Raw genomic sequence first — 26,388 nt, 5'->3', positions numbered from 1 at the left:
GAGAGAGAGAGAGAGAGAGAGAGAACACAAAGAGAGAGAGAGAGAGAGAGAGAGAGAGAGAGAGAGAGAGAGAGAGAGAGAGAGAGAGAGAGAGAGAGAGAGAGAGAGAGAGACAGACAGAGAGAGAGAGACAGAGAGAGAGAGAGAGAGACACAAAGAGAGAGCGAGAGAGAGACAGAGAGAGAGAGAGAGAGAGAGAGAGAGAGAGAGAGAGAGAGAGAGAGAGAGAGAGACAGAGAGAGACAAAGAGAGAGAGAGAGAGAGAGAGACACAAAGAGAGAGAGAGAGAGAGAGAGAGAGAGAGAGACAGAGAGAGAGAGAGAGAGAGAGAGAGACAGACAGAGAGAGAGAGACAGAGAGCGAGAGAGGAGAGAGAGAGAGAGAGAGAGAGAGAGAGAGATAGAGAGAGACAGAGAGAGACAAAGAGAGAGAGAGAGAGAGAGAGACACAAAGAGAGAGAGAGAGAGAGAGAGAGAGAGAGAGAGAGAGAGAGAGAGAGAGACAGAGAGAGAGAGAGAGAGAGAGAGAGAGACAGACAGAGAGAGAGAGACAGAGAGAGAGAGAGAGAGAGACACAAAGAGAGAGCGAGAGAGAGACAGAGAGACAGAGAGAGAGAGAGAGAGAGAGAGAGAGAGAGAGAGAGAGAGACAGAGAGAGAGAGAGAGAGAGAGAGAGAGGTACAACAGAGGAGAGTGATTAAAAATGAATGAGATTGGGGGGGAAAAGCGAAGGGTGTCCTATTACCCATCTATCCCATCTCTCTTTTCAGTTTGGCAGCAGTCCAAGCTCTCTTTGTATGCGCTCCACCTCCCTTCAGCAGTGTCACCTTCCCTTGCTTAGCCAGTGAGTCACTGTGAGAGAGTGAGGAGAAGGAGAGATGAGAGAGGCAGAAGGTCTGAAAGCAGGAGAGAGAGAAACACAGGCGAGATAAACAGTAATACCGCAAAGACCACCAGGTGGCGACACAAACCGTCTCTGAGCCATGTGTCCCCGTGTGTCCCCATGACTACGCATCTTGTCCTGAAGGTGACATTATGTAACTCTTCATAGTATGTGATCATTCTGTTAAACAGAGTTTTTATTAAAAAATGTGTACAGCCCATTAAAGTTACGTAGGAAGGAATAGACTGATTCCAAATAGGACAGTGCTGTTTCACTTGTGGATAATATACAGTTGACGTTAATAAAACACATTAGAAAAGTCTTTAGAAAATGTGATTTTCTAATATAACCATAACAAAATAAATGCGTGTTCAAATCATTGCAAGAGGTGTCCTTTCTATTTTTGAATTGGTGAAAATTCAATATCATGTCTGAACCACAAACTACCACCTGGTGTAGCCATTGATTTGTAATTAGCCGAGAACGTCCATATTAATTGAGACCAAATGGATGGTGAAAGTACCGCTGCTGAAGAGGCATACACCTTTAGCGATGTCTTAGCTTAAGAAAATGACATTTTACGTAACACACAAAATAATCTAATATTTGCGATATACATCCTTTATTCACAGAAATATCCTAATTTACATACAAATACAAATAAGTATATCTGAGCGTATAAAAAAGACGAAATAATAATATAGCAATATAAAAAGATTTTCAATACTGTATGTAATGGTTAGCCCTGTGCCCCTAACCTTTCGGAAGCCATCTTTGGTCGTTTTTCATAAACGTATATTCTAACGACTCATATTTGGACAGTTGTAGTGCAGTTGTTGGTTGGTAGGAGGAATGGCAGGTTTCCCACTCTTTGACTGGTGGACTGGGCTGTATGATCAGCATGGTTGGCGGGCGAGATTGGCCAGTGCTTTGGCGTGGACCGCCTTGTACAGGAGAGCGAAGCTGGAGGGGGTGAGAAGGCCACGCCCCTGCAAATCCACATCGCCCATCAACACGTAGTTCGCTCCTGAATGAATAAATATATGAATGAATAAATGGAAGATGAATGAATGAATAAATAAATAAATAAATGAACGGATGGATGGGATAGACGAATGAATAAATTAATGAATGGATGGACGGATAGATGAATGAATGAAATAATGAATACATTAATGGATGGATGGATGGATAGATGAATTAATGAATTAATGAATTAATGAACAAATTAATTAATTAACCGATTTACTAATCAGTCAATTAGTCCAGGGTTTCCCAAACTTGGTTCTGGTGCTCCCCCCCTCCCCCGGGTGCACGTTTTGTTTTTTGCCTTAGCACTACACAGCTGATTCAAATAACCAACTCATCATCAAGCTTTGGTTATTTGAATCAGCTTGCAACTCAATATTAGGAAGGTGTTCCTAATGTTTGGCAAACTCAGTGTATGTGAGACGGCACATACCTTTGCGTAGGCCGGGGCAATTCCTGCAGGTGGAGGTGAGTTTGACGGACATGGCTGGTCCTGATTTGGTGATGGCCAGGCGGCCACTCTTATAGGCCTTGATGAGAGACACATCCGCAGTCACACTGCCCCTGGGGCCTGGGACCAAGGATGTCACCTTCCCTGTGATCACTGGGAGTAGGGAGAGAGGAGAGGAGAGGGAGAGGTGGGGTGGGGTGAGGGTAAGAGGGGGGAGAAAGAAGAGAGAGGGAGAAGAGGTGGAGGGGGGACAGGGAGGAGTGGTGGAGTAAGAGAATGAGTGGGAGGGGTTAAAACAGGATACCAAGATACATTCTGACTCACTGAGTGGGAGGGGTTAAAACAGGATGCCAAGATACATTCTGACTCACTGAGTGGGAGGGGTTAAAACAGGATACCAAGATACATCCTGACTCACTGAGTGGGAGGGGTTAAAACAGGATACCAAGATACATCCTGACTCACTGAGTGGGAGGGGTTAAAACAGGATACCAAGATACATCCTGACTCACTGAGTGGGAGGGGTTAAAACAGGATACCAAGATACATCCTGACTCACTGAGTGGGAGGGGTTAAAACAGGATACCAAGATACATCCTGACCCACTCATCCCATCCCCTTCTTTGGGAGGGATTCAGATATTTTTGTCATATAAAGGCTTGTGACAAACATGTTCCCATGGCTATTCTTTGGTGTTTGATTGTTAAAGTCGCAATATTGACAGCCTGAGAATGAGACAGAGAGAGCGAGAGAGAGAGAGAGAGAGAGAGAGAGAGAGAGAGAGAGAGAGAGAGAGAGAGAGAGAGAGAGAGAGAGAGAGAGAGAGAGAGAGAGAGAGAGATTTTTCCCACAGGACATTGTTTTGAGTCATTTAAAATAATTGTTCTAAGTGCTGTGGCTTCTTCCTGTCTACCGTTAAAATGTTCCCTTGCAGGTCACACACCAATCTACTAGCACAAGGACAAATACTGTATCTATGACAACCAAGATAGCTACTTAAAACCATGCCAACGAACAGGTGAGAGAGATAGAGAGAGAGGAGTGAAGAGCAAGTGGAAGTGAAATGATTTGGGAAGACAGGGAGAACCAAAGAGATAGTAGAGTAAGAAGAGGCTAGAGGGTGTGACTCACCGAAATCATTAGGGCAGAAGTTGGATTGGAGTGTTCCTGACCTCTTACAAGCCAGGGTACACAGCTGATTCGTCGGTAGGACTACAAAATACACACACACACACACACACACAGAAACGGTTATTTCAAAAACAAAATGTCTGAAAAGCATCAGTGACAATCACAGTGCAGTAGTACAAGGTTGTTCTCTCATCAGACTGTAACTCACTTTTTTTGCTCACAGCAGGTTTCTTAGTCACAGTCTTAGTCCGGCTCTGTCCAGGCTTGGCTGTGGTTTTAGGCTTAGTCCCTGGTTTAGGTGTGGGCTTGGCTCCAGGCTTAGAGAAGGGTTTCTTAGTTGGTTTCACTGGTTTGGCCCCTGGTTTTGGTGTGGCCTTGGCTCCAGGCTTAGAGAAGGGTTTCTTAGTTGGTTTCACTGGTTTGGCCCCTGGTTTTGGTGTGGCCTTGGCTCCAGGCTTAGAGAAGGGTTTCTTAGTTGGTTTCACTGGTTTGGATTTCGCCTTGATGCTAGGTTTAGGGGTTGGTTTAGTCTTGGTAACAGGTTGAGTAGTAGGCCTAGCCCCAGCTTTAGGAATAGGCTTAGTGGGTTTCGGTTTAGGTATGGGTCTGACTCCAGGCTTGGCTGTAGGCTTACGTGGTGGAGGCTTCACTGGTATCCTCACCCCAGGTCTGGTGGCTGGTTTTGGGGTGGGCTTGGCCCCGATGGCTGGCTTGGGTTTAGGAGCGGTCCGGGCCGGTTTGGCCAGCTTGGAGGTAGGTTTCTGGGGTGTGGCGGTGACCCGAGGCCCATGGGTGGTGTCTTCCCCCGAGGAGGGCGTCCGGGACCCCCGGGGCACACTGGAGTAGTGGGCCATAAAGCCATTGGAGGTCACACTGAGGTCAGACACAAACTGCACCAGGAGCTCGTTCCCATTGGTCACTATGGTCCTGTAAGAGGGGGGAGGGAATGGAGGAGAGGAGGGAGAGAGGAGGGAGAGAGGAGGGAGGAGTGAATATCAAATGGAAGGAGAGAGGAGAGGAAGAGGGAAGAGTGAATAGCAAAGGGAAGGAGAGAGGAGAGAGGGCTGTGGTTTTCCAAATCTAAGTGAAAATGTAACAACATTAGATAAAAAATTTCAGTAACATCGTAAGAACATTTTCTGACCCTGGTACCCTGTCACCACAGTACTTCCCGATTCGCCGCGAGTCGTCCCTCTCACCCCCATTAAAGAATGCCACGTAGTCATAGCGACAGTACGTGTCAGCCTCTATATCCAACTTCTCAAACTTGACCTCGATCACCTAGGAATACATAACCAGTCATGATGTCATAACAGACATTCATAAGATGACAGAAACACTGCATAGAACATAAAGTACAGTAATATGTTGTTACAATAACATAAAGTACAGTTATATGTTGTTACAGTAACATAAAGTACAGTAATATGTTGTTACATTAACATAGAGTACAGTAATATGTTGTTACAGTAACATAAAGTACAGTAATATGTTGTTACAGTAACATAAAGTACAGTAATATGTTGTTACAGTAACATAAAGTACAGTAATATGTTGTTATATTAACATAAAGTACAGTAATATGTTGTTACAGTAACATAAAGTACAGTAATATGTTGTTACAATAACATAAAGTACAGTAATATGTTGTTACATTAACATAGAGTACAGTAATATGTTGTTACAGTAACATAAAGTACAGTAATATGTTGTTACAATAACATAAAGTACAGTAATATGTTGTTACAATAACATAAAGTACAGTAATATGTTGTTACAATAACATAAAGTACAGTAATATGTTGTTACATTAACATAAAGTACAGTAATATGTTGTTACAATAACATAAAGTACAGTAATATGTTGTTACAATAACATAAAGTACAGTAATATGTTGTTACAATAACATAAAGTACAGTAATATGTTGTTACAATAACATAAAGTACAGTAATATGTTGTTACAGTAACATAAAGTACAGTAATATGTTGTTACAATAACATAAAGTACAGTAATATGTTGTTACAGTAACATAGAGTACAGTAATATGTTGTTACAGTAACATAAAGTACAGTAATATGTTGTTACATTAACATAAAGTACAGTAATTTGTTGTTACAATAACATAAAGTACAGTAATATGTTGTTACAATAACATAAAGTACAGTAATATGTTGTTACAATAACATAAAGTACAGTAATATGTTGTTACAATAACATAAAGTACAGTAATATGTTGTTACAGTAACATAGAGTACAGTAATATGTTGTTACAGTAACATAAAGTACAGTAATATGTTGTTACATTAACATAAAGTACAGTAATTTGTTGTTACAATAACATAAAGTACAGTAATATGTTGTTACAATAACATAAAGTACAGTAATATGTTGTTACAATAACATAAAGTACAGTAATATGTTGTTACAATAACATAAAGTACAGTAATATGTTGTTACAGTAACATAAAGTACAGTAATATGTTGTTACATTAACATAAAGTACAGTAATATGTTGTTACAGTAACATAAAGTACAGTAATATGTTGTTACAATAACATAAAGTACAGTAATATGTTGTTACATTAACATAGAGTACAGTAATATGTTGTTACAGTAACATAAAGTACAGTAATATGTTGTTACATTAACATAAAGTACAGTAATATGTTGTTACATTAACATAAAGTACAGTAATATGTTGTTACAATAACATAAAGTACAGTAATATGTTGTTACAATAACATAAAGTACAGTAATATGTTGTTACAATAACATAAAGTACAGTAATATGTTGTTACAATAACATAAAGTACAGTAATATGTTGTTACAATAACATAAAGTACAGTAATATGTTGTTACAATAACATAAAGTACAGTAATATGTTGTTACAATAACATAAAGTACAGTAATATGTTGTTACATTAACATAAAGTACAGTAATATGTTGTTACAATAACATAAAGTACAGTAATATGTTGTTACATTAACATAAAGTACAGTAATATGTTGTTACAATAACATAAAGTACAGTAATATGTTGTTACAATAACATAAAGTACAGTAATATGTTGTTACAATAACATAAAGTACAGTAATATGTTGTTACAATAACATAAAGTACAGTAATATGTTGTTACAATAACATAAAGTACAGTAATATGTTGTTACAATAACATAAAGTACAGTAATATGTTGTTACAATAACATAAAGTACAGTAATATGTTGTTACATTAACATAAAGTACAGTAATATGTTGTTACATTAACATAAAGTACAGTAATATGTTGTTACAGTAACATAAAGTACAGTAATATGTTGTTACAATAACATAAAGTACAGTAATATGTTGTTACAGTAACATAAAGTACAGTAATATGTTGTTACATTAACATAAAGTACAGTAATATGTTGTTACAGTAACATAAAGTACAGTAATATGTTTTTACATTAACATAAAGTACAGTAATATGTTGTTACAATAACATAAAGTACAGTAATATGTTGTTACAATAACATAAAGTACAGTAATATGTTGTTACAATAACATAAAGTACAGTAATATGTTTTTACAGTAACATAAAGTAAAGTAATATGTTGTTACATTAACATAGAGTACAGTAATATGTTGTTACATTAACATAAAGTACAGTAATATGTTGTTACAGTAACATAAAGTACAGTAATATGTTGTTACAATAACATAAAGTACAGTAATATGTTGTTACAGTAACATAAAGTACAGTAATATGTTGTTACATTAACATAAAGTACAGTAATATGTTGTTACATTAACATAAAGTACAGTAATATGTTGTTACAGTAACATAAAGTACAGTAATATGTTGTTACATTAACATAAAGTACAGTGATATGCTGTTACATTAACATAAAGTACAGTAATATTTTGTTACATTAACATAAAGTACAGTAATATGTTGTTACAATAACATAAAGTACAGTAATATGTTGTTACAGTAACATAAAGTACAGTAATATGTTGTTACATTAACATAAAGTACAGTGATATGCTGTTACATTAACCGGTGTTATAACATTAACCATTCTTACATAACACAAATCATATTAAGTTACACAAAATGGAAATTGCTCACACCATTCAAACCAATGAGGGATGGAACTTCGAAGCCATTAATCTCAGAATCATCTTTTGACAGATATAACCTTAGAATTCTAAGGTCATGATAGGTTTTAGTTATGCGTCACTGTAGTCGCATCTTGTTATTCATAATTATTGTACTGTAATGTAGAGTGAAGGGAGCTGGTCGGTGCTGACATTTAGAATACAGAGGGGCATTTACCTTCTCTCTCTCTCTCCCTCTCTCTCTCTCTCTCTCTCTCTCTCTCTCTCTCTCTCTCTCTCTCTCTCTCTCTCTCTCTCTTCTCTCTCTCTCTCTCTCTCTCTCTCTCTCTCTCTCTCTCTCTCTCTCTCTCTCTCTCTCTCTCTCTTCTCTCTCTCTCTCTCTCTCTCTCTCTCTCTCTCTCTCTCTCCACTCTCTCACACATGTACACGCCCTACTCCTTCAATGAAGCCTTTCATTAACACACATCACAGGACCACAGTCAGGTGGCACACACACATACACACACACACACACACACACACACACACACATACACACACACAAACACAAACACACACACACACACACAAGACACACACACACACGCACACACTTACACACACGGATCTACTCCCATAACTTGAGGACCTGTATCAAGCTTCCAGAGCATTTACATTTACATTTAACATTTTAGTCATTTAGCAGATGCTCTTATCCAGAGCGACTTACAGTTAGTGAGCGCATACATTTTTAGAGCAGTCTCAAATAACTACAAACTTTTTGAATCTCAAATAAAGTGATCCAATGAAGAGGTATAACAGGTGTGTGCTGATGCTGTGTTGTGATTGGTGGAGGTGTGCTGATGCTGTGTTCTGATTGGTGGTTGTATGCTGCTGATGCTGTGTTGTGATTGGTGGAGGTGTGCTGATGCTGTGTTCTGATTGGTGGTTGTATGCTGCTGATGCTGTGTTGTGATTGGTGGAGGTGTGCTGATGCTGGGTTTTGTTTTTTGGTGGAGGTGTGCTGCTGATGCTGTGTTGTGATTGGTGGTGTGCTGATGATGCTGTGTTGTGATTGGTGGAGGTGTGCTGATGCTGTGTTGTGATTGGTAGACGTGTGCTGATGCTGTGTTGTGATTGGTGGAGGTTTGCTGATGCTGTGTTATCATTGGTGGAGGTGTGCTGATGCTGTGTTGTGATTGGTTGAGGCCTGACATTGCTGGCCTCCACGGAGATGTGCCAGGAGCAGCTGATGCCTGCTGGGTAATCTGAGTTGGGCCAGTTGGGCGTCTTGATGGAACCTTGAGCCTTCGTTAGTCTACCCCCACAGAACTGGTTCTCTGCATGGGGAGAGAGAGAGCCTTCGTTAGTCTACCCCCACAGAACTGGTTCTCTGCATGGGGAGAGAGAGAGCCTTCGTTAGTCTACCCCCACAGAACTGGTTCTCTGCATGGGGAGAGAGAGAGCCTTCGTTAGTCTACCCCCACAGAACTGGTTCTCTGCATGGGGAGAGAGAGAGCCTTCGTTAGTCTACCCCCACAGAACTGGTTCTCTGCATGGGGAGAGAGAGAACGCGCGAGAGAGAGAAAGAGAGGCATATCAGAATGTGCGTGTGGACAGCAGGTTCATGAGAGAGACTGTAAATACAGTACAAGTGTAAATAGAGAGACAGACTGAAGAGCACGAAACCAGAGTATCAATAATCAAACCTCACCGTCCATGAAACCACAGTATCAATAATCAAACCTCACCGTCCATGAAACCACAGTGTCAATAATCAAACCTCACCGTCCATGAAACCACAGTATCAATAATCAAACCTCACCATCCATGAAACTAGAGTATCAATAATCAAACCTCAACGTCCCTGAAACTAGAGTATCAATAATCAAACCTTACCGTCCATGAAACCAGAGTATCAATAATCAATCCTCACCGTCCATGAAACCACAGTATCAATAATCAAACCTTAACATCCATGAAACCACAGTATCAATAATCAATCAATATGGTATTTTGTATTGGTATATTTACAAACATATATTATGATAAATAGATTTGAAACCTTTATCTCATTATGGTAAGTGGTGAAATAAGTATAGCCAGTTATAATTGTAATGGCTTAGCAGATAATAACAAAAGAAGAACAATATTTACATGGCTCAAAGAGAAGGAATATAATATCTATTGTTTACAGAAACTCATTCAACAATTCCAGATGAAGTTGTGTGGAAAAAGGACTGGGGGGGGGGGGGATATACTTCTCCCATGGGCAAAGAAACTCAAAAGGGGTGATTATATTAATTAACAGTAATTTCGAACCAAATGTGCAAATTGTCCAAACAGATCTGCAAGGTAGATGGATGATGTTAAATATGCTATTGGACCATAAACAGATATGGCTCATTAACCTTTACGGACCAAATAATGATGATCCACGCTTCTTTTAAAATATATATAATAAATTATCAACCCTGCAAGCAATACAAGACTCTATTATTATGGTGGGAGATCATAATAGTGTTTTATATAGCTCAATGGACCGTAAAGGAAATCACACTATAAACTATCACCCTCAAGCTCTTAAGGAAATCATGAATGTCATGGATACATTAGAATTAGTAGATATATGGAGGCTTAAATATCCTGATCTAGTGAGATATACATGGCGGAGACTCAATCAAGCTAGTCGTCTTGACTTCTTTCTTATGTCATTCTCGTTGGCACCAAAAGTTTAAAAAGTGTTGATAGGGGACAGAGTGCGGTCGGACCATCATATAATTGGCATATACATTACTCTTACTGAATTTCCACGTGGGCGAGGATGTTGGAAATTTAATCAAAGCCTATTGGTTGATAACTTGTTTAAATAGACAGAGGAATTTATAACAGATTTTTTCCGACATAACATAGATAGAGCAAATCCCCTTATTGTATGGGACACTTTTAAATGTGCCTTTAGAGGCCATGCAATTCAGTACTCATCTCGAAAACAAAATCAATTTAGGTCAAAAGAGTCCATACTAACAAAGGAAATAGAAGGTCTAACAGAACAGATAGATAGCAATAAAAACTGTAACATAGAGGCTCAGAATAAATTAGAGGAAAAACAAAAAGAAATGGAGAAACTTATTCAAGAAAGATCAAGTGTAATATATTATAAAAAGAAAGCAAACTGGATGGAATATGGGGAAAAATGCACCAAATGCACCAAAAATAATTTACTGAAACTGGTTACAAATGATGGAGTCACCTATGATTCACCAAATTATATTTTGAAGGACTAAGCAAAGTACTTTAAGCATATATTTTCGTTTCAGTCGCCTCCATCTCCTCTAACTAAAGCAAATTGTAGGGATTTTTTTCTATTGATAATGTAAAATTAACAGCCATACAGAAAGACTCATGTGAAGGTGAAATTACAGAGGAGGAACTTCTGGATGCAATTAAAGACTTTAAGTCTGGGAAAACTCCAGGGTTGGATTGCATACCAGTCGAGGTATACCAAACCTTTTTTGATATACTCAGAGGACCGTTATTAGCATGTTTTAACCACTCCTATGTAAATGGTAGATTATCAGACACTCAAGAAGAAGGTCTGATTTCATTATTACTGAAACAGGATACAAGTGGAAAATATAAAGATCCAGTCCATAAAAATATTGGGGGCCCCTTACACTTCAGTGTTGTGATGCAAAACTTCTAGCAAAATGTATAGCGTATAGAATTAAAAAGGTATTGTCGGACATTATTCATTCTAATCAGACAGGTTTTTAACATGGACGATACATTGGAGATAATATAAGGCAAGTACTGGAAACAATAGAACACTATGAAAAATATGGGAAACCAGGCCTGCTATTCATAGCAGACTTTGAAAAGGCATTTGATAAAGTACGACTGGAGTTTATATATAAATGCCTGGAGCATTTCAATTTTGGAGAATCTCTTATAAAATTGGTTAAAATCATGTATAGTAACCCTAGGTGTAAAATAGTAAATAATGGCTATTTCTCAGAAACTGTCACGAGGAGTAAAGCAAGGTTGTCCACTATCGGCATATCTATTTATTATGGCCATCGACATGTTAGCTATTAAAATCAGATCCAACAATAATATCAAGGGATTAGAAATCCAGGGCTTAAAAACAAAGGTGTCATTGTACGCTGATGATTCATGTTTTCTTTTAAATCCTCACCGTCCATGAAACCACAGTATCAATAATCAAACCTCACCGTCCATGTGTGGTTTCCCTCCTTGGTAGTGAACCACGAACCCCCGTCCTCCGGTGCTACTATCAGACACCATCTCCAGCATCATGGTGTTGGAGGTAGAGATGAGAGCCCCTGGTCGGAACGTCCCACAGAACCTCCCCAGCTTCTGCACCGTGTGCGAGTGGCCGTTGTACACGTCCAGGTAGTCATAGCGACAGGTGGGGTCGGCCTCCAGGTCAAACATGCGGAAGGAGAGCATGACCACGTGGCCCTCGGGGACCTGGGTATTATGGGATGTAGATGAGAGGGGTTAAAGGTCAGAGGTTAAGCCTTAGAGGGTCAAGTGTGTAGTTAGCCTATTGGAGGCTAGTGTGAATGACCATTATCTTATCAAAGGACAACAGATGTTATTGTCTATGAGTTGTACTCACTATTATACCATATAGAGGCATTATTATTAGAATTACATTGCAGTGGTGTAAAGTACTAAAAATACTTTAAAGTACTACTTAAGTAGTTTTTTGGGGGGTATCTGTACTTCACTTTACTATTTATATTTTTGACAACTTTTACTTTTACTTCACTATATTCCTAAAGAAAATGATGTACTTCTTTACTCCATCCATTTTCCCTGACACCCAAAAGTACTCGTTACATTTTGAATGCTTAGCAGGACAGGAAAATGGTCTAATTCACGCACTTATCAAAAGAACATCCCTGGTCATCCCTACTGCCTCTGATCTGGCGAACTCACTAAAACACACATGCTTCATTTGTAAATTATGTCTGAGTGTTGGAGCGTGCCCCCTGGCTATCCGTAAATAAAATAAAAACAACAAAATCTTGCCGTCTGGTTTGCTTAATGTAAGGAATTTGAAATTATGTTATGCTTTTACATTTACTTTTGATACTTAAGTATATTTCAAACCAAATACTTTTAGACTTTTATTCAAGCAGGATTTTACTGTGTGATTTTCACTTTTTCTTGATTAATTTTCTTTTAAAGTATATTTACTTTTACTCAAGTATGACAATTGGGTACTTTTTCCACCACTGTAGCTGGAGGGTTGAGTATTTTGTTTAGTGGTTATATAGTGTTGTGGTATATCTTCTGTTTGGTACTCACAGTGATGTACCAGGTGCATTTGCGGTTGGGTTTGTAGTGGCTGGGGAAACCCTCACTGCCCACGAAGCCTGAGTCAGTCACCAGGTGACCTCCGCAGTGGAAGACAGGCCTGAGAGAGAGGCAGGAGGAGACAGAGAGGAGACAGAGAGAGAGGGAGAGAGAGAGAAATAGATGCATTATACTGTCTCTTTTTTGTGAGTAGAAATGAACTAATCCATGGCATGTTTTATAATTTTTTCAGTTTCAGAAGTCACAGGAATCTTGCTTCTACTACTAATGTAATGCACTCCTTTAACCATCAACATTCTGGGGGCAGAACCCCTCTCTACACACACACCGAAACCCCAGGCGCACAGACCCGCTCTGTTCTCTGATGCTGGGAAGGGCCAGTGAACTGTCATAGTTTGTGTTTTTGTAAAGGTAGGCCCAACCCTGGGCAGTAACACTGATAATATGTACAGTGTAGCATAGTCAAGCATACATGTCACGTTGCTGTGGATTGGTGTGGTGTAGAATCAGGCGCAGGAAGCAGAGGATAAGTCCAACAAGACTTTACTAGAGCACACAAAAATAATCCAAACAGCCCGGAGGCAAAGGGACGCACACAGGCGTAAATAAGCGAGCGCACACACAGGTGCGAAAATACTCTCCTAAACACAAGGAGGAAGCTATGAAAATAGCGTACCGACACGGGTAGCGCAACAACACGACACGAACAATTACACACAACACTAAACTAACAACAAGGAAACTAAATAGGGTGCTAAATGAGACATAACACAAAACAGGTGTGACTAACAGACAAAACCAATCAAACAAGAAACATAGAGCGGTGGCAGCTAGTACTCCGGAGACGACGACCGGCGAAACCTGCCCGAACAAGGAGGAGGAGCCGCCTCGGCCGAAACCGTGACAGTACCCCCCCCTTGACGCGCGGCTCCAGCCGCGCGCCGCCTCCGGCCTCGGGGACGACCAGGAGGACGCGGAGCAGGGCGCGTAGGATGACCACGATGGAATTCGGTCATCAGGGACGGATCCAGAATGTCCCTCCTCGGCACCCAGCACCGCTCCTCCGGACCGTACTCCCTCCCACTCCACGAGATATTGGAGACCCCCATCCGGCGTCTCGAATCCAGGATGGTCCGAACAGTGTACGCCGGAGCCCCCTCGATGTCCAACGGGGCGGAGGAGTCTCCTCAATCTCAAAGTCCTGGAGTGGACCAGCTACCACCGGCCTGAGGAGAGACACATGGAACGAGGGGTTAATATTCTTGTAATCAATAGGTAGTTCTAACCTGTAACACACCTCGTTCAATCTCCTCAGGACTTTAAAAGGCCCCACAAACCGCCGACCCAGCTTCCGGCAGGGCAGGCGGAGGGGCAGGTTTCTGGTTGAGAGCCAGACTCGATCTCCAGGTGCGTACACTGACCCCTCACTGCGGTGTAGGTCGGCGCTCGTCTTCTGTCGACGTATGGCACGCTGCAGATGGACGTGTGCAGCGTTCCACGTCTCCTCCGAGCGCCGCACCCACTCATCCACAGCAGGGGCCTCGATCTGGCTCTCATGCCACGGTGCCAGAACCGGCTGGTACCCTAACACACACTGGAAAGGGGTTAGTCTCGTGGAGGAGTGGCGGAGAGAGTTCTGTGCCATCTCGGCCCAGGGCACATATCTCGCCCACTCCTCCGGCCGGCCCTGACAATATGACCTCAGAAACCTACCCACATCCTGGTTGACTCGTTCGACCTGCCCATTACTCTCCGGGTGGTAACCCGAGGTAAGGCTCACCGAGACCCCCAAACGTTCCATAAATGCTCTCCAGACTCCGGAGGTAAACTGGGGGCCTCGATCGGACACTATATCCTCGGGCACCCCGTAATGCCGGAAGACGTGAGTAAATAGAGCCTCAGCGGTCTGTAGGGCAGTAGGAAGACCCGGCATGGGAAGGAGACGACAGGCCTTCGAGAACCGATCCACAACGACCAGGATGGTGGTATTCCCCTGTGAGGAGGGAAGATCGGTAACAAAATCCACCGAGAGGTGAGACCAGGGTCGTTGTGGAACGGGCAGGGGCTGTAATTTACCCCTGGGCAAGTGTCTGGGCGCCTTACACTGGGCACACACTGAGCAGGAGGAGACATAAACCCTCACATCCCTGGCTAACGTTGGCCACCAGTACTTCGTACTAAGGCAGTGCACTGTCCGGCCAATACCTGGATGTCCAGAGGAGGGGGACGTGTGAGCCCAATAAATCAGCCGATCCCGGACCTCGAGCGGGACGTACGCCCGACCCACCGGACACTGTGGAGGACTAGGGTAGGTGCGTAACGCCCGCTCGATCTCCGCATCGACCTCCCACACCACCGGTGCCACCAGACAAGACTCCGGTAGTATGGGAATGGACTCCACGCACCTCTCCTCCGTGTCATACCGACGGGACAGAGCATCTGCCTTCCCGTTCTGGGACCCAGGGATGTAAGTGATCTTGAACACAAACCGGGCGAGAAACATAGTCCATCGAGCCTGGCGAGGATTCAGTCTCCTAGCTGCCCGAATGTATTCCAGGTTACGATGGTCGGTCAGAATGAGGAAAGGGTGCTGAGCCCCCCTCAAGCCAATGCCTCCACACCTTTAGGGCCTGTACTACGGCTAACAGCTCCCTGTCCCCTACGTCATAATTCCGCTCCGCCGGACTGAGCTTCTTAGAATAAAAAGCACAGGGGCGGAGCTTAGGTGGTGTACCGGATCGTTGAGAAAGAACTGCCCCGATACCGGCCTCAGACGCGTCCACCTCAACTTGGAAGGGTAAAGTGGGATCCGGGTGCGCCAACACCGGAGCCGAGGTAAACAGGTCCTTCAGTCTCCCAAAGGCCCTGTCCGCCTCAGCCGACCACTGCAAGCGCACCGACCCCCCTTCAGAAGAGACGTTATGGGAGCTGCCACCTGTCCAAAACCCCGGATAAACCTCCGGTAGTAATTCGCAAAACCCAAGAACCGCTGCACCTCTTTAACCGTAGTTGGGGTTTGCCAATTACGCACGGCTGCCACTCGGTCCACCTCCATTCTCACCCCTGACGCAGACAACTGGTAACCCAAAAAGGAAACTGACTCCTGAAAGAACAGACATTTCTCAGCTTTGACATACAGGTCATGCTCCAACAGTCTCCTCAATACCCTGCGCACCAGGGCTACATGCTCGGCCCGAGTAGAACTGTATACTAGAATATCATCTATGTACACCACTACTCCCTGCGCCTGCATGTCCCGGAAAATTTCATCTACAAACGATTGGAAGACTGATGGAGCATTCATTAACCCATATGGCATGACGAGATACTCGTAATGGCCGGAGGTAGTACTAAATGCTGTCTTCCACTCATCGCCCTCCCTAATGCGCACCAAGTTATATGCGCTCCTGAGGTCCAATTTTTGTGAAGAACCGTGCCCCGTGTAATGACTCCGTCATGGTCCCAATCAGCGGGAGTGGATAACTATATTTCACAGTTACCTGATTGAGACCGCGGTAATCAATACACGGACGCAAACCTCCATCCTTTTTCTTCACAAAAAGAAGCTCGAGGACGCGGGAGAAGTGGAGGACCGTATGTATCCCTGTCTCAGAGACTCGGCAATGTAAGTTTCCATTGCCCTTTTCTCCTCCTGTGACAAAGGATACACATGGCTCCCGCGAAGCGCGGCTCCTGTCTGGAGGTCTATCGCACAATCCCCCCTGTCTATGAGGTGGCAACCGTGCCGCTCTGGTCTTACTAAACACGAGCGCCAAATCCTCATACTCAGGAGGAATGTGCAGTGCTGGCATCTGGTTCGGACTCTCCACCGAGGTCGCCCCTACGGAAACACCCAGACATAACCCCTCACACTGAGCAGACCACCCTTTAAGAGCCTTCTCTCGCCACGAAATAGTAGGATCATGGGTAATCAACCAGGGAAGCCCCAGTACCACCGGATACGCAGGAGAGTCGATCAGATAGAGTTGAATCGTCTCCTCATGACCCCCTGCGTCATCATCCTAAGTGGCGCTGTGACCTCCCCAATCAACCCAGATCCTAACGGACGACTATCTAAGGCATGTACAGGAAAGGGCTTTTCGACTGGAAGGAGGGGAATCCCTAACTTAACACAGAATTTCCGATCTACAAAATTCCCAGCTGCGCCTGAATCGACTAGCGCCTTATGCTGGGAACGAGGTGCAACCTGTGGGAAACAAACAGGTAATGTAATGTGTACGACAGAAAGCTCTGGGTAAGTAGGGCGCCTACTCACCTGGGAGGACTCCCCACTGTATGACCTGCCATCTCCCTCACCAGGCGACCCTCCCCAGCACCTAGCCGCGGTGTGCCCTCCGTGGCCACACTTGGTGCAGGAGACTGCCCCCCTCGGGCTCCTACCTCTTCTCCCTCTAGCGCCAGCACCTCCAAGCTCCATCGGACTCTGCTCGGAGGCGCTGGAGGGTGGAATGGGAGGCCCCCACCTGGGACGTCCCGCGGGTCGCAAGCAGGGTGTCCAGTCGAATGGCCATGTCCACCAGCTGGTCAAATGTTAGTGTAGTGTCCCTGCATGCTAACTCCCTGCGGACGTCCTCCCGAAGGCTACATCTAAAGTGGTCTATGAGGGCCCTCTCATTCCACCCAGCATCAGCCGCTAGAGTCCGGAACTCCAGCGCAAACTCTTGAGCGCTCCTCATCCCCTGTCGGAGGTGGAATAGACGCTCCCCCGCCGCCTTCCCCTCTGGTGGATGGTCGAAGACTGCACGGAAGCGGCGGGAGAACTCCGCATAGGTGACTGTGGCGGCGTCTATTCCCCTCCATTCGGCGTTGGCCCACTCCAACGCCTTGCCGGTGAGACAGGAGATGAGGGCGGAAACGCTCTCGTATCCCGAGGGCGCCGGGTGTATGGTGGCAAGGTAGAGCTCCACTTGTAAGAGGAACCCCTGACACCCGGCAGCGGTGCCGTCGTACGCCCTCGGGAGCGAGAGCCGAATCCCACTGGGTTCCGGTCGATGGACGGGCTGGCTGTCCGGTGGTGATGGTGCGATAGGTGGGGCTGTGGGAACCCCGCTGGTTTCCCATCGACGAAGGGGTGTCCATGACGCCCTCCAAGGCGTGCCCGATCTGGTTGATTCGGTGCTCTTGACCAAGGAGACGCTCCTCCATGATGTCGACGGGTGCTCCTGCTGATTCCATGTGAGGTGTGTAATTCTGTCACGTTGCTGTGGATTGGTGTGGTGTAGAATCAGGCGCAGGAAGCAGAGGATAAGTCCAACAAGACTTTACTAGAGCACACAAAAATAATCCAAACAGCCCGGAGGCAAAGGGACGCACACAGGCGTAAATAAGCGAGCGCACACACAGGTGCGAAAATACTCTCCTAAACACAAGGAGGAAGCTATGAAAATAGCGTACCGACACGGGTAGCGCAACAACACGACACGAACAATTACACACAACACTAAACTAACAACAAGGAAACTAAATAGGGTGCGAAATGAGACATAACACAAAACAGGTGTGACTAACAGACAAAACCAATCAAACAAGAAACATAGAGCGGTGGCAGCTAGTACTCCGGAGACGACGACCGGCGAAACCTGCCCGAACAAGGAGGAGGAGCCGCCTCGGCCGAAACCGTGACAATACATACACGCACGCACACTCAAGTTTTACGTTTTATTATTTGTATGTACGGGATACGCCTGGTATACATAGTCCAACTAAATGCTAACTTGCAGCTTCCTTCTCGACAATGCAACACCAATGAGAAATAATAAAAGATAAGAATACGAACATAAAGTAAATGGCTCAGTAGAGTAGAATAAACAGTTGAGCATGAATGTATACAGTTGAGCATGAATGTGTGCTAAGGTTCAGAGAGTCATTGCAGGTGGTCAGTCCAGCTCAAGTGTTCAGCAGTCTGATGGCTTGTAGACAGAAACTGTCTCTGAGCCTGTTGATATCAGACCTCATGTTACGATACCGTCTGCCCGACGGTAAGGGAGAGAACAGCTCGTGGCTGGGGTATGTGGGGTCCTTAATGATGCTGCTGGCCTTCCTCAGGAACTGTTTCGTGTAGATGTCCTGGATGGGTTGGAGCACGTCCCAGTGATGGATGGAGCAATTCCCGTACCGTGATGCAACCGGTAGCTCTTGGTGCAACGGTAGTATTTGGAGAGGACCGAATTTGCCGAATTTCTTCAGCCGCCTTAACCTTTTACTGCGGTGGGCTAAATCAGGGTCACACAGAGTGATTCTTGGTAGTCTTAAGCAAATCTACTTTGAAATAAAAGTATATACCTCACACACATGGTTATGGGCTTAAAAAAGAAGACACCGGTAACATGTCAGATACAGAGTGGAAATGTATTCCATTTTGAGTTTGCATCCCAAATTACACTTTATATACAGTTGAAGTTTACATACAACTTAGCCAAATACATTTAAACTCAGTTTTTCACAATTCTTGACGTTTAATCCTAGTAAAACCCCAGGGCAGAACCCCTCTCTACACACACACCGAAACCCCAGGGCAGAACCCCTCTCTACACACACACCGAAACCCCAGGGCAGAACCCCTCTCTACACACACACCGAAACCCCAGGGCAGAACCCCTCTCTACACACACACCGAAACCCCAGGGCAGAACCCCTCTCTACACAGACACCGAAACCCCAGGGCAGAACCCCTCTCTACACACACACCGAAAGCCCAGGGCAGAACCCCTCTCTACACACACACCGAAACCCCAGGGCAGAACCCCTCTCTACACACACACCGAAACCCCAGGGCAGAACCCCTCTCTACACACACACCGAAACCCCAGGGCAGAACCCCCTCTCTACACACACACCGAAACCCCAGGGCAGAACCCCTCTCTACACACACCGAAACCCCAGGGCAGAACCCCTCTCTACACACACACCGAAACCCCAGGGCAGAACCCCTCTCTACACACACACCGAAAGCCCCAGGGCAGAACCCCTCTCTACACACACACCGAAACCCCAGGGCAGAACCCCTCTCTACACACACACCGAAACCCCAGAGCAGAACCCCTCTCTACACACACACCGAAACCCCAGGGCAGAACCCCTCTCTACACACACACCGAAACCCCAGGGCAGAACCCCTCTCTACACACACACCGAAACCCCAGGGCAGAACCCCTCTCTACACACACACCGAAACCCCAGGGCAGAACCCCTCTCTACACACACACCGAAAGCCCAGGGCAGAACCCCTCTCTACACACACACCGAAACCCCAGGGCAGAACCCCTCTCTACACACACACCGAAACCCCAGGGCAGAACCCCTCTCTACACACACACCGAAACCCCAGGGCAGAACCCCTCTCTACACACACCGAAACCCCAGGGCAGAACCCCTCTCTACACACACACCGAAACCCCAGGGCAGAACCCCTCTCTACACACACACCGAAACCCCAGGGCAGAACCCCTCTCTACACACACACCGAAACCCCAGGGCAGAACCCCTCTCTACACACACACCGAAACCCCAGGGCAGAACCCCTCTCTACACACACACCGAAACCCCAGGGCAGAACCCCTCTCTACACACACACCGAAACCCCAGGCGCACAGACCCGCTCTGTTCTCTGATGCTGGGAAGGGCCAGTGAACTGTCATAGTTTGTGTTTTTATAAAGGTAGGACCAAACCCTGGGCAGTAACACTGATAATATGTACAGTGTAGCATAGTCAAGCATACATACACACACGCGCACTCAAGTTTTATGTTTTTATTATTTGTATGTACGGGATACGCCTGGTATACATAGTCCAACTAAATGCTAACTTGCAGCTTCCTTCTCGACAATGCAACACCAATGAGAAATAATAAAAGATAAGAATACGAACATAAAGTAAATGGCTCAGTAGAGTAGAATAAACAGTTGAGCATGAATGTATACAGTTGAGCATGAATGTATACTGTATGTGTGTGTGTGTGTGTGTCTGTGTGTGTGTGTCTGTGTGGGTGTGTGAGTGAGTGAGTGCATGTGTGCTAAGGTTCAGAGAGTCATTGCAGGTGGTCAGTCCAGCTCAAGTGTTCAGCAGTCTGATGGCTTGTAGACAGAAACTGTCTCTGAGCCTGTTGATATCAGACCTCATGTTACGATACCGTCTGCCCGACGGTAAGGGAGAGAACAGCTCGTGGCTGGGGTATGTGGGGTCCTTAATGATGCTGCTGGCCTTCCTCAGGAACTGTTTCGTGTAGATGTCCTGGATGGGTTGGAGCACGTCCCAGTGATGGATGGAGCAATTCCCGTACCGTGATGCAACCGGTAGCTCTTGGTGCAACGGTAGTATTTGGAGAGGACCGAATTTGCCGAATTTTCTTCAGCCGCCTTAACCTTTTACTGCGGTGGGCTAAATCAGGGTCACACAGAGTGATTCTTGGTAGTCTTAAACAAATCTACTTTGAAATAAAAGTATATACCTCACACACATGGTTATGGGCTTAAAAAAAGAAGACACCGGTAACATGTCAGATACAGAGTGGAAATGTATTCCATTTTGAGTTTGCATCCCAAATTACACTTTATATACAGTTGAAGTCGGAGGTTTACATCCAACTTAGCCAAATACATTTAAACTCAGTTTTTTCACAATTCTTGACGTTTAATCCTCGTAAAAATTCCCTGTCGTAGGTCAGTTAGGATCACCACTTTATTTTAAGAATGTGAAATGTCAGAATAATAGTAGAGAGAATGATTTATTTCAGCTTTTATTTATTTCATCACATTCCCAGTGGATCAGAAGTTTATGTACACTCAATTAGTATTTGGTAGCATTGCCTTTAAATTGTTTAACTTGGGTGAAACGTTTCGGGTAGCCTTCCACAAGCTTCCCACAATAAGTTGGGTGAATTTTGGCCCATTCCTCCTGACAGAGCTGGTGTAACTGAGTCAGGTTTGTAGGCCTCCTTGCTCGCCCACACTTTTTCAGTTCTGCCCACACATTTTCTATAGGATGGAGGTCAGGGCTTTGTGATGGCCACTCAAATACCTTGACTTTGTTGTCCTTAAGCCATTTTGCCACAACTTTGGAAGTATGCTTGGGGTCATTGTTCATTTGGAAGACCCATTTGCGACCAAGCTTTAACTTCCTGATTGATGTCTTGAGATGTTGCTTCAATATATCCACATAATTTTCCTTCCTCATGATGCCATCTATTTTGATAAGTGCACCAGTCCCTCCTGCAGCAAAGCACCCCCACAGCATGATGCTGCCACCCCCGTGCTTCACGGTTGGGATGGTGTTCTTCGGCTTGCAAGCCAACCCCCTTTTTCCTCCAAACATAACGATGGTCATTATGGCCAAACAGTTCTATTTTGGTTTCATCAGACCAGAGGACATTTCTCCAAAAAGTACGATCTTTGTCCCCATGTGCAGGGGCTTCTTTATGGCGGTTTTGGAGCAGTGACTTTTCAGGTTATGTCGATATAGGACTCGTTTTACTGTGGATATAGATACTTTTGTACCTGTTTCCTCCAGCATCTTCACAAGGTCCTTTGCTGTTGTTCTGGGATTGATTTGCACTTTTCGCACCAAAGTACGTTCATCTCTAGGAGACAGAACGCGTCTCCTTCCTGAGCAGTATGACGGCTGCGTGGTCCCATGGTGTTTATACTTGCAGTTTGTACAGATGAACGTGGTACCTTCAGGTGTTTGGAAATTGCTCCCAAGGATGAACCAGACTTGTGGAGGTCTACAATTTTTTTTCTGAGGTTTTGGCTGATTTCTTTTGATTTTCCCATGATGTCAAGCAAAGAGGCACTGAGTTTGAAGGTAGTCCTTGAAATACATCCACAGGTACACCTCCAATTGACTCAAATTATATAAATTAGCCTATCAGAAGCTTCTAAAGCCATGACATCATTTTCTTGGAATTTTCCAAGCTGTTTAAAGGCACAGTCAACTTAGTGTATGTAAACTTCTGACCCACTGGAATTGTGATACAGTGAATTATAAGTGAAATAATCTGTCTGTAAACAATTGATGGAAAAATAGTAGATGTCCTAACCGACTTGCCAAAACTATAGTTTGTTAACAAGAAATTTGTGGAGTGGTTGAAAAACAAGTTTTAATGACTCCAACCTAAGTGTATGTAAACTTCCGACTTCAACTGTACATCAAAGAAGACTGAAATATAACAAAACCGTTTGACATAGAAACGCCCGTTTAAAAAAAAATATACTATAAATAAAGCGCATTCATTATGAAATTATGAAAAATATTAATAACATTCCACCCATGAGGGCGCTTTGGTCATTCAACTGCAGGAAAGGCCTAGGAAGTAGAGACACTGTTGCACCCTCCTGACAAGAGTGGTGGTGTTGTTGGTCCATGTCAAGTCATAGGTGCTGTGGACTGAGAGGAACTTAAAACTCGTGACTCTCTCTACTGCAGTCCCATTGATGTGGATCGGGGCATGTTCCCTCCTCTGGTTCCTGAAGTCAGCAATCAACTCCTTTGTTTTGCTGTTGTTGAGGGAGAGTTTGTTGTCATGACACCACAATGCCAGTTCACTTACCTCCTCCCTATGGGCTGACTCGTCGTTGTTGGTTACCAGGCCTACAACCGTGGTGTCCTCAGCAAACTTGATGATGCAGTTGGTGTCGTGCAAAGCCACGCAGTGGTGGGTGAACAGGGAGTACAGCAGAGGACTGAGGACACACCCCTGGGGGGCCCCCGTGTTAAGAGTCAGTGTGGAGGAGGTGTTGTTGCCAATCCTCACAGCCTGTGGTCTGACCGTCATGAAGTCCAGGATCCAGGGTGGTGTCCAGACCCAGGGCTCTGAGCTTGGAGGGAACAATAGTGTTGAATGCTGAACTGTAGTCAATGAACAGCATTCTCACATAGGTCTTCCTCTTATCCATATGTGTTACAGCTGTGTGAATAGTGATGGAAATGGCATCTTTCGTGGAGTGGTTGGAGTGGCAGGCAGATTGGAGGGGGTCCAGTGTGCCTGGCATGCATATATAATTATGTGTAACAACACTTTTGTTACCAAAGTGATTACAGCGTTACTACACAGGTTTAAGAATAAACGTAATGTAAAGTGTGACCGGACGTTTTGCCTGGTATGCTGCCCTTGATGTGGGTCATGACCAGCCTCTCCAAGCACTTCATGACGACCGAGGTGAGCGCGACGGGGCGATAGTCATTTGGGCATGTCACCTTGTTTTTCTTGGGCACTGGGACGATGGTGGTCTTCTTAAAGCAGGTGGGGACTACAGCCTGGGACAGGTACAGGTTAAAACGGTGCCACACTAGAAAATTGTCACCAGACACAATGCACACTTTACTTTGGCATGGGGGCGAAGGCAGACATTGGCACTTTGAAAAACTGAAAACAGTGGGCACTACACATAGCCTGTTATATAATATGTTTTAGGAAACAGACACGCATACACATGCACACTCAGACACGCTCGCACACACACACACACACACACACACACACACACACACACACACACACACACACACACACACACACACACACACACACACACACACACACACACACACTGATACATTTTACAGCAAGCCCTCAGGCTTATTAATTCAGTTTCTGGGTCGACATAAATATTTAATTCAAACAACTTTAACGGTCCCGAACTGTTGTAAAAGGTTCCAACATACAGTACTGGATATACAACACTATCTCCCAGTCAACACCCATAGCTCAATTCATAGTTCTGTCCTCTGGTAGAACCTTTCCATCCCTGACCCCACCCCCTTCTCCAACCATGTTCCACTTCCACACACAGGTCCTGACAGGGGTTGCTTTGTGTTCAGAGTGGTACTGAAAAGCCACACTGCATGGTCCAAATGTCTTAAACATCTCAAGTAGTCTTGGCCCTCCCTTCTAACCCACTGGCCAAGCTAAATAAAACAGTCCACAAGTATCTGCTTGTCAAACCTGCGCTAACGTTCCACTGCATTGTATCTCATTCTGATATTAAAGATCAAAATCCCACCGTTCCATCTTGGACCATCGAGGCTGTGTCTGAAAGGGATCTGATCAAAAGTGGTGCACTAGGAAATATGGTGCCACAGACACACAGCAGGGTTAGCTAGTCTCTATACTAACCACATCATCTCCTCCTGTGGCTCCGCCTAACCGCCTGCATGCTATTTCTAACTACACTAGGGGAAATAATTGAGTTTTAGGAAGAAAACAGTGCAGAGAGAGTGCAGAGAGACAGGAACAGATTAAAACAGTGCATAGAGAGTACAGAGAGACAGGAACAGATGAAAACAGTGCAGAGAGAGTGCAGAGAGACAGGAACAGATTAAAACAGTGCAGAGAGAGTGCAGAGAGACAGGAACAGATGAAAACAGTGCAGAGAGAGTGCAGAGAGACAGGAACAGATGAAAACAGTGCAGAGAGAGTGCAGAGAGACAGGAACAGATGAAAACAGTGCATAGAGAGTGCAGAGAGACAGGAACAGATGAAAACAGTGCAGAGAGAGTGCAGAGAGACAGGAACAGATGAAAACAGTGCATAGAGAGTGCAGAGAGACAGGAACAGATGAAAACAGTGCATAGAGAGTGCAGAGAGACAGGAACAGATGAAAACAGTGCATAGAGAGTGCAGAGAGACAGGAACAGATTAAAACAGTGCAGAGAGAGTGCAGAGAGACAGGAACAGATTAAAACAGTGCAGAGAGAGTGCAGAGAGACAGGAACAGATGAAAACAGTGCAGAGAGAGTGCAGAGAGACAGGAACAGATGCAAAAAGCAGTAGCTTAAAGACAAACAGGCAAATAAACTGGTTGATTGATAGAAAAACTTCCTTCACATATACACGTTTTCATATGCACACACATGCACACTGGGTACACACTGACCAAAGACACGTTGACACTATCACACACACATTGTTTAAACACACAAATGCACCCTCAAGTGAGCGCACACTCCTTTTCTGACTCACCTGGTAAAGTTGGTAGTCTGGCTTTGAGCCTGGATCCATCCCAGTGTCAGCGACAGCAGGACACACACACTCCACACACCACACACCCTGCCCTGCATCCTGCTCTGATGCCCACCCAAACCAAGAGAGGGAACAGACCAGAGAGAGGGCGAGTAGAGGAAGACAGAAAGGAGGGAGGAAGAGGCAGAGTAGAGGCGTGGAGAAAGTGAGGAGGATTGAGAGAGAGGAGAGAGAGAGGGATATAGGAGGCAGGGGTACGAGGAGGGGAGGAAGTGAGGAGGATTGAGAGAGAGGAGAGAGAGAGGGATATGGAATGCAGGGGTACGAGGAGGGAGGAAGTGAGGAGGATTGAGAGAGAGAGAGAGAGAGAGAGAGAGAGAGAGAGAGAGAGAGAGAGAGAGAGATATAGGAGGCAGGGGTACGAGGAGGGGAGGAAGTGAGGAGGGTTGAGAGAGAGGAGAGAGAGAGGGATATAGGAGGCA

At 44.7% G+C, this 26,388-nt stretch overlaps 1 protein-coding gene across 3 annotated transcripts; it reads right to left on the bottom strand.

Annotated features, from left to right (window-relative positions):
- Window positions 1-1,487: 1,487 nt before the first annotated feature.
- Window positions 1,488-26,105, bottom strand: LOC121571032 (procollagen C-endopeptidase enhancer 2). 3 transcript variants are annotated; one of them, XM_041882268.1, is made up of 10 exons: window positions 25,907-26,105; window positions 12,921-13,029; window positions 11,816-12,074; window positions 8,796-8,920; window positions 4,638-4,774; window positions 3,868-4,420; window positions 3,702-3,798; window positions 3,494-3,574; window positions 2,345-2,515; window positions 1,488-1,909 (listed from the first exon to the last, which is right to left on the bottom strand). In XM_041882268.1, exons 1-10 carry the CDS (start codon window positions 26,002-26,004, stop codon window positions 1,779-1,781), a joined length of 1,761 nt encoding a protein of 586 aa, XP_041738202.1. In that variant the 5' UTR covers window positions 26,005-26,105; the 3' UTR covers window positions 1,488-1,778. The 3 variants fall into 3 exon arrangements, with proteins under 3 accessions (XP_041738202.1, XP_041738200.1, XP_041738201.1); XM_041882266.1 differs by having other exon boundaries at window positions 3,702-4,420; XM_041882267.1 differs by having other exon boundaries at window positions 3,720-4,420.
- Window positions 26,106-26,388: the final 283 nt, after the last annotated feature.

The sequence above is a fragment of the Coregonus clupeaformis genome, chromosome 35, assembly GCF_020615455.1.
Source record: "Coregonus clupeaformis isolate EN_2021a chromosome 35, ASM2061545v1, whole genome shotgun sequence".
Taxonomy (NCBI): domain Eukaryota; kingdom Metazoa; phylum Chordata; class Actinopteri; order Salmoniformes; family Salmonidae; genus Coregonus; species Coregonus clupeaformis.
The sequence above is the reverse complement of the archived record's forward strand: the minus strand, read 5'-3'. Positions and strand labels throughout refer to the sequence as shown.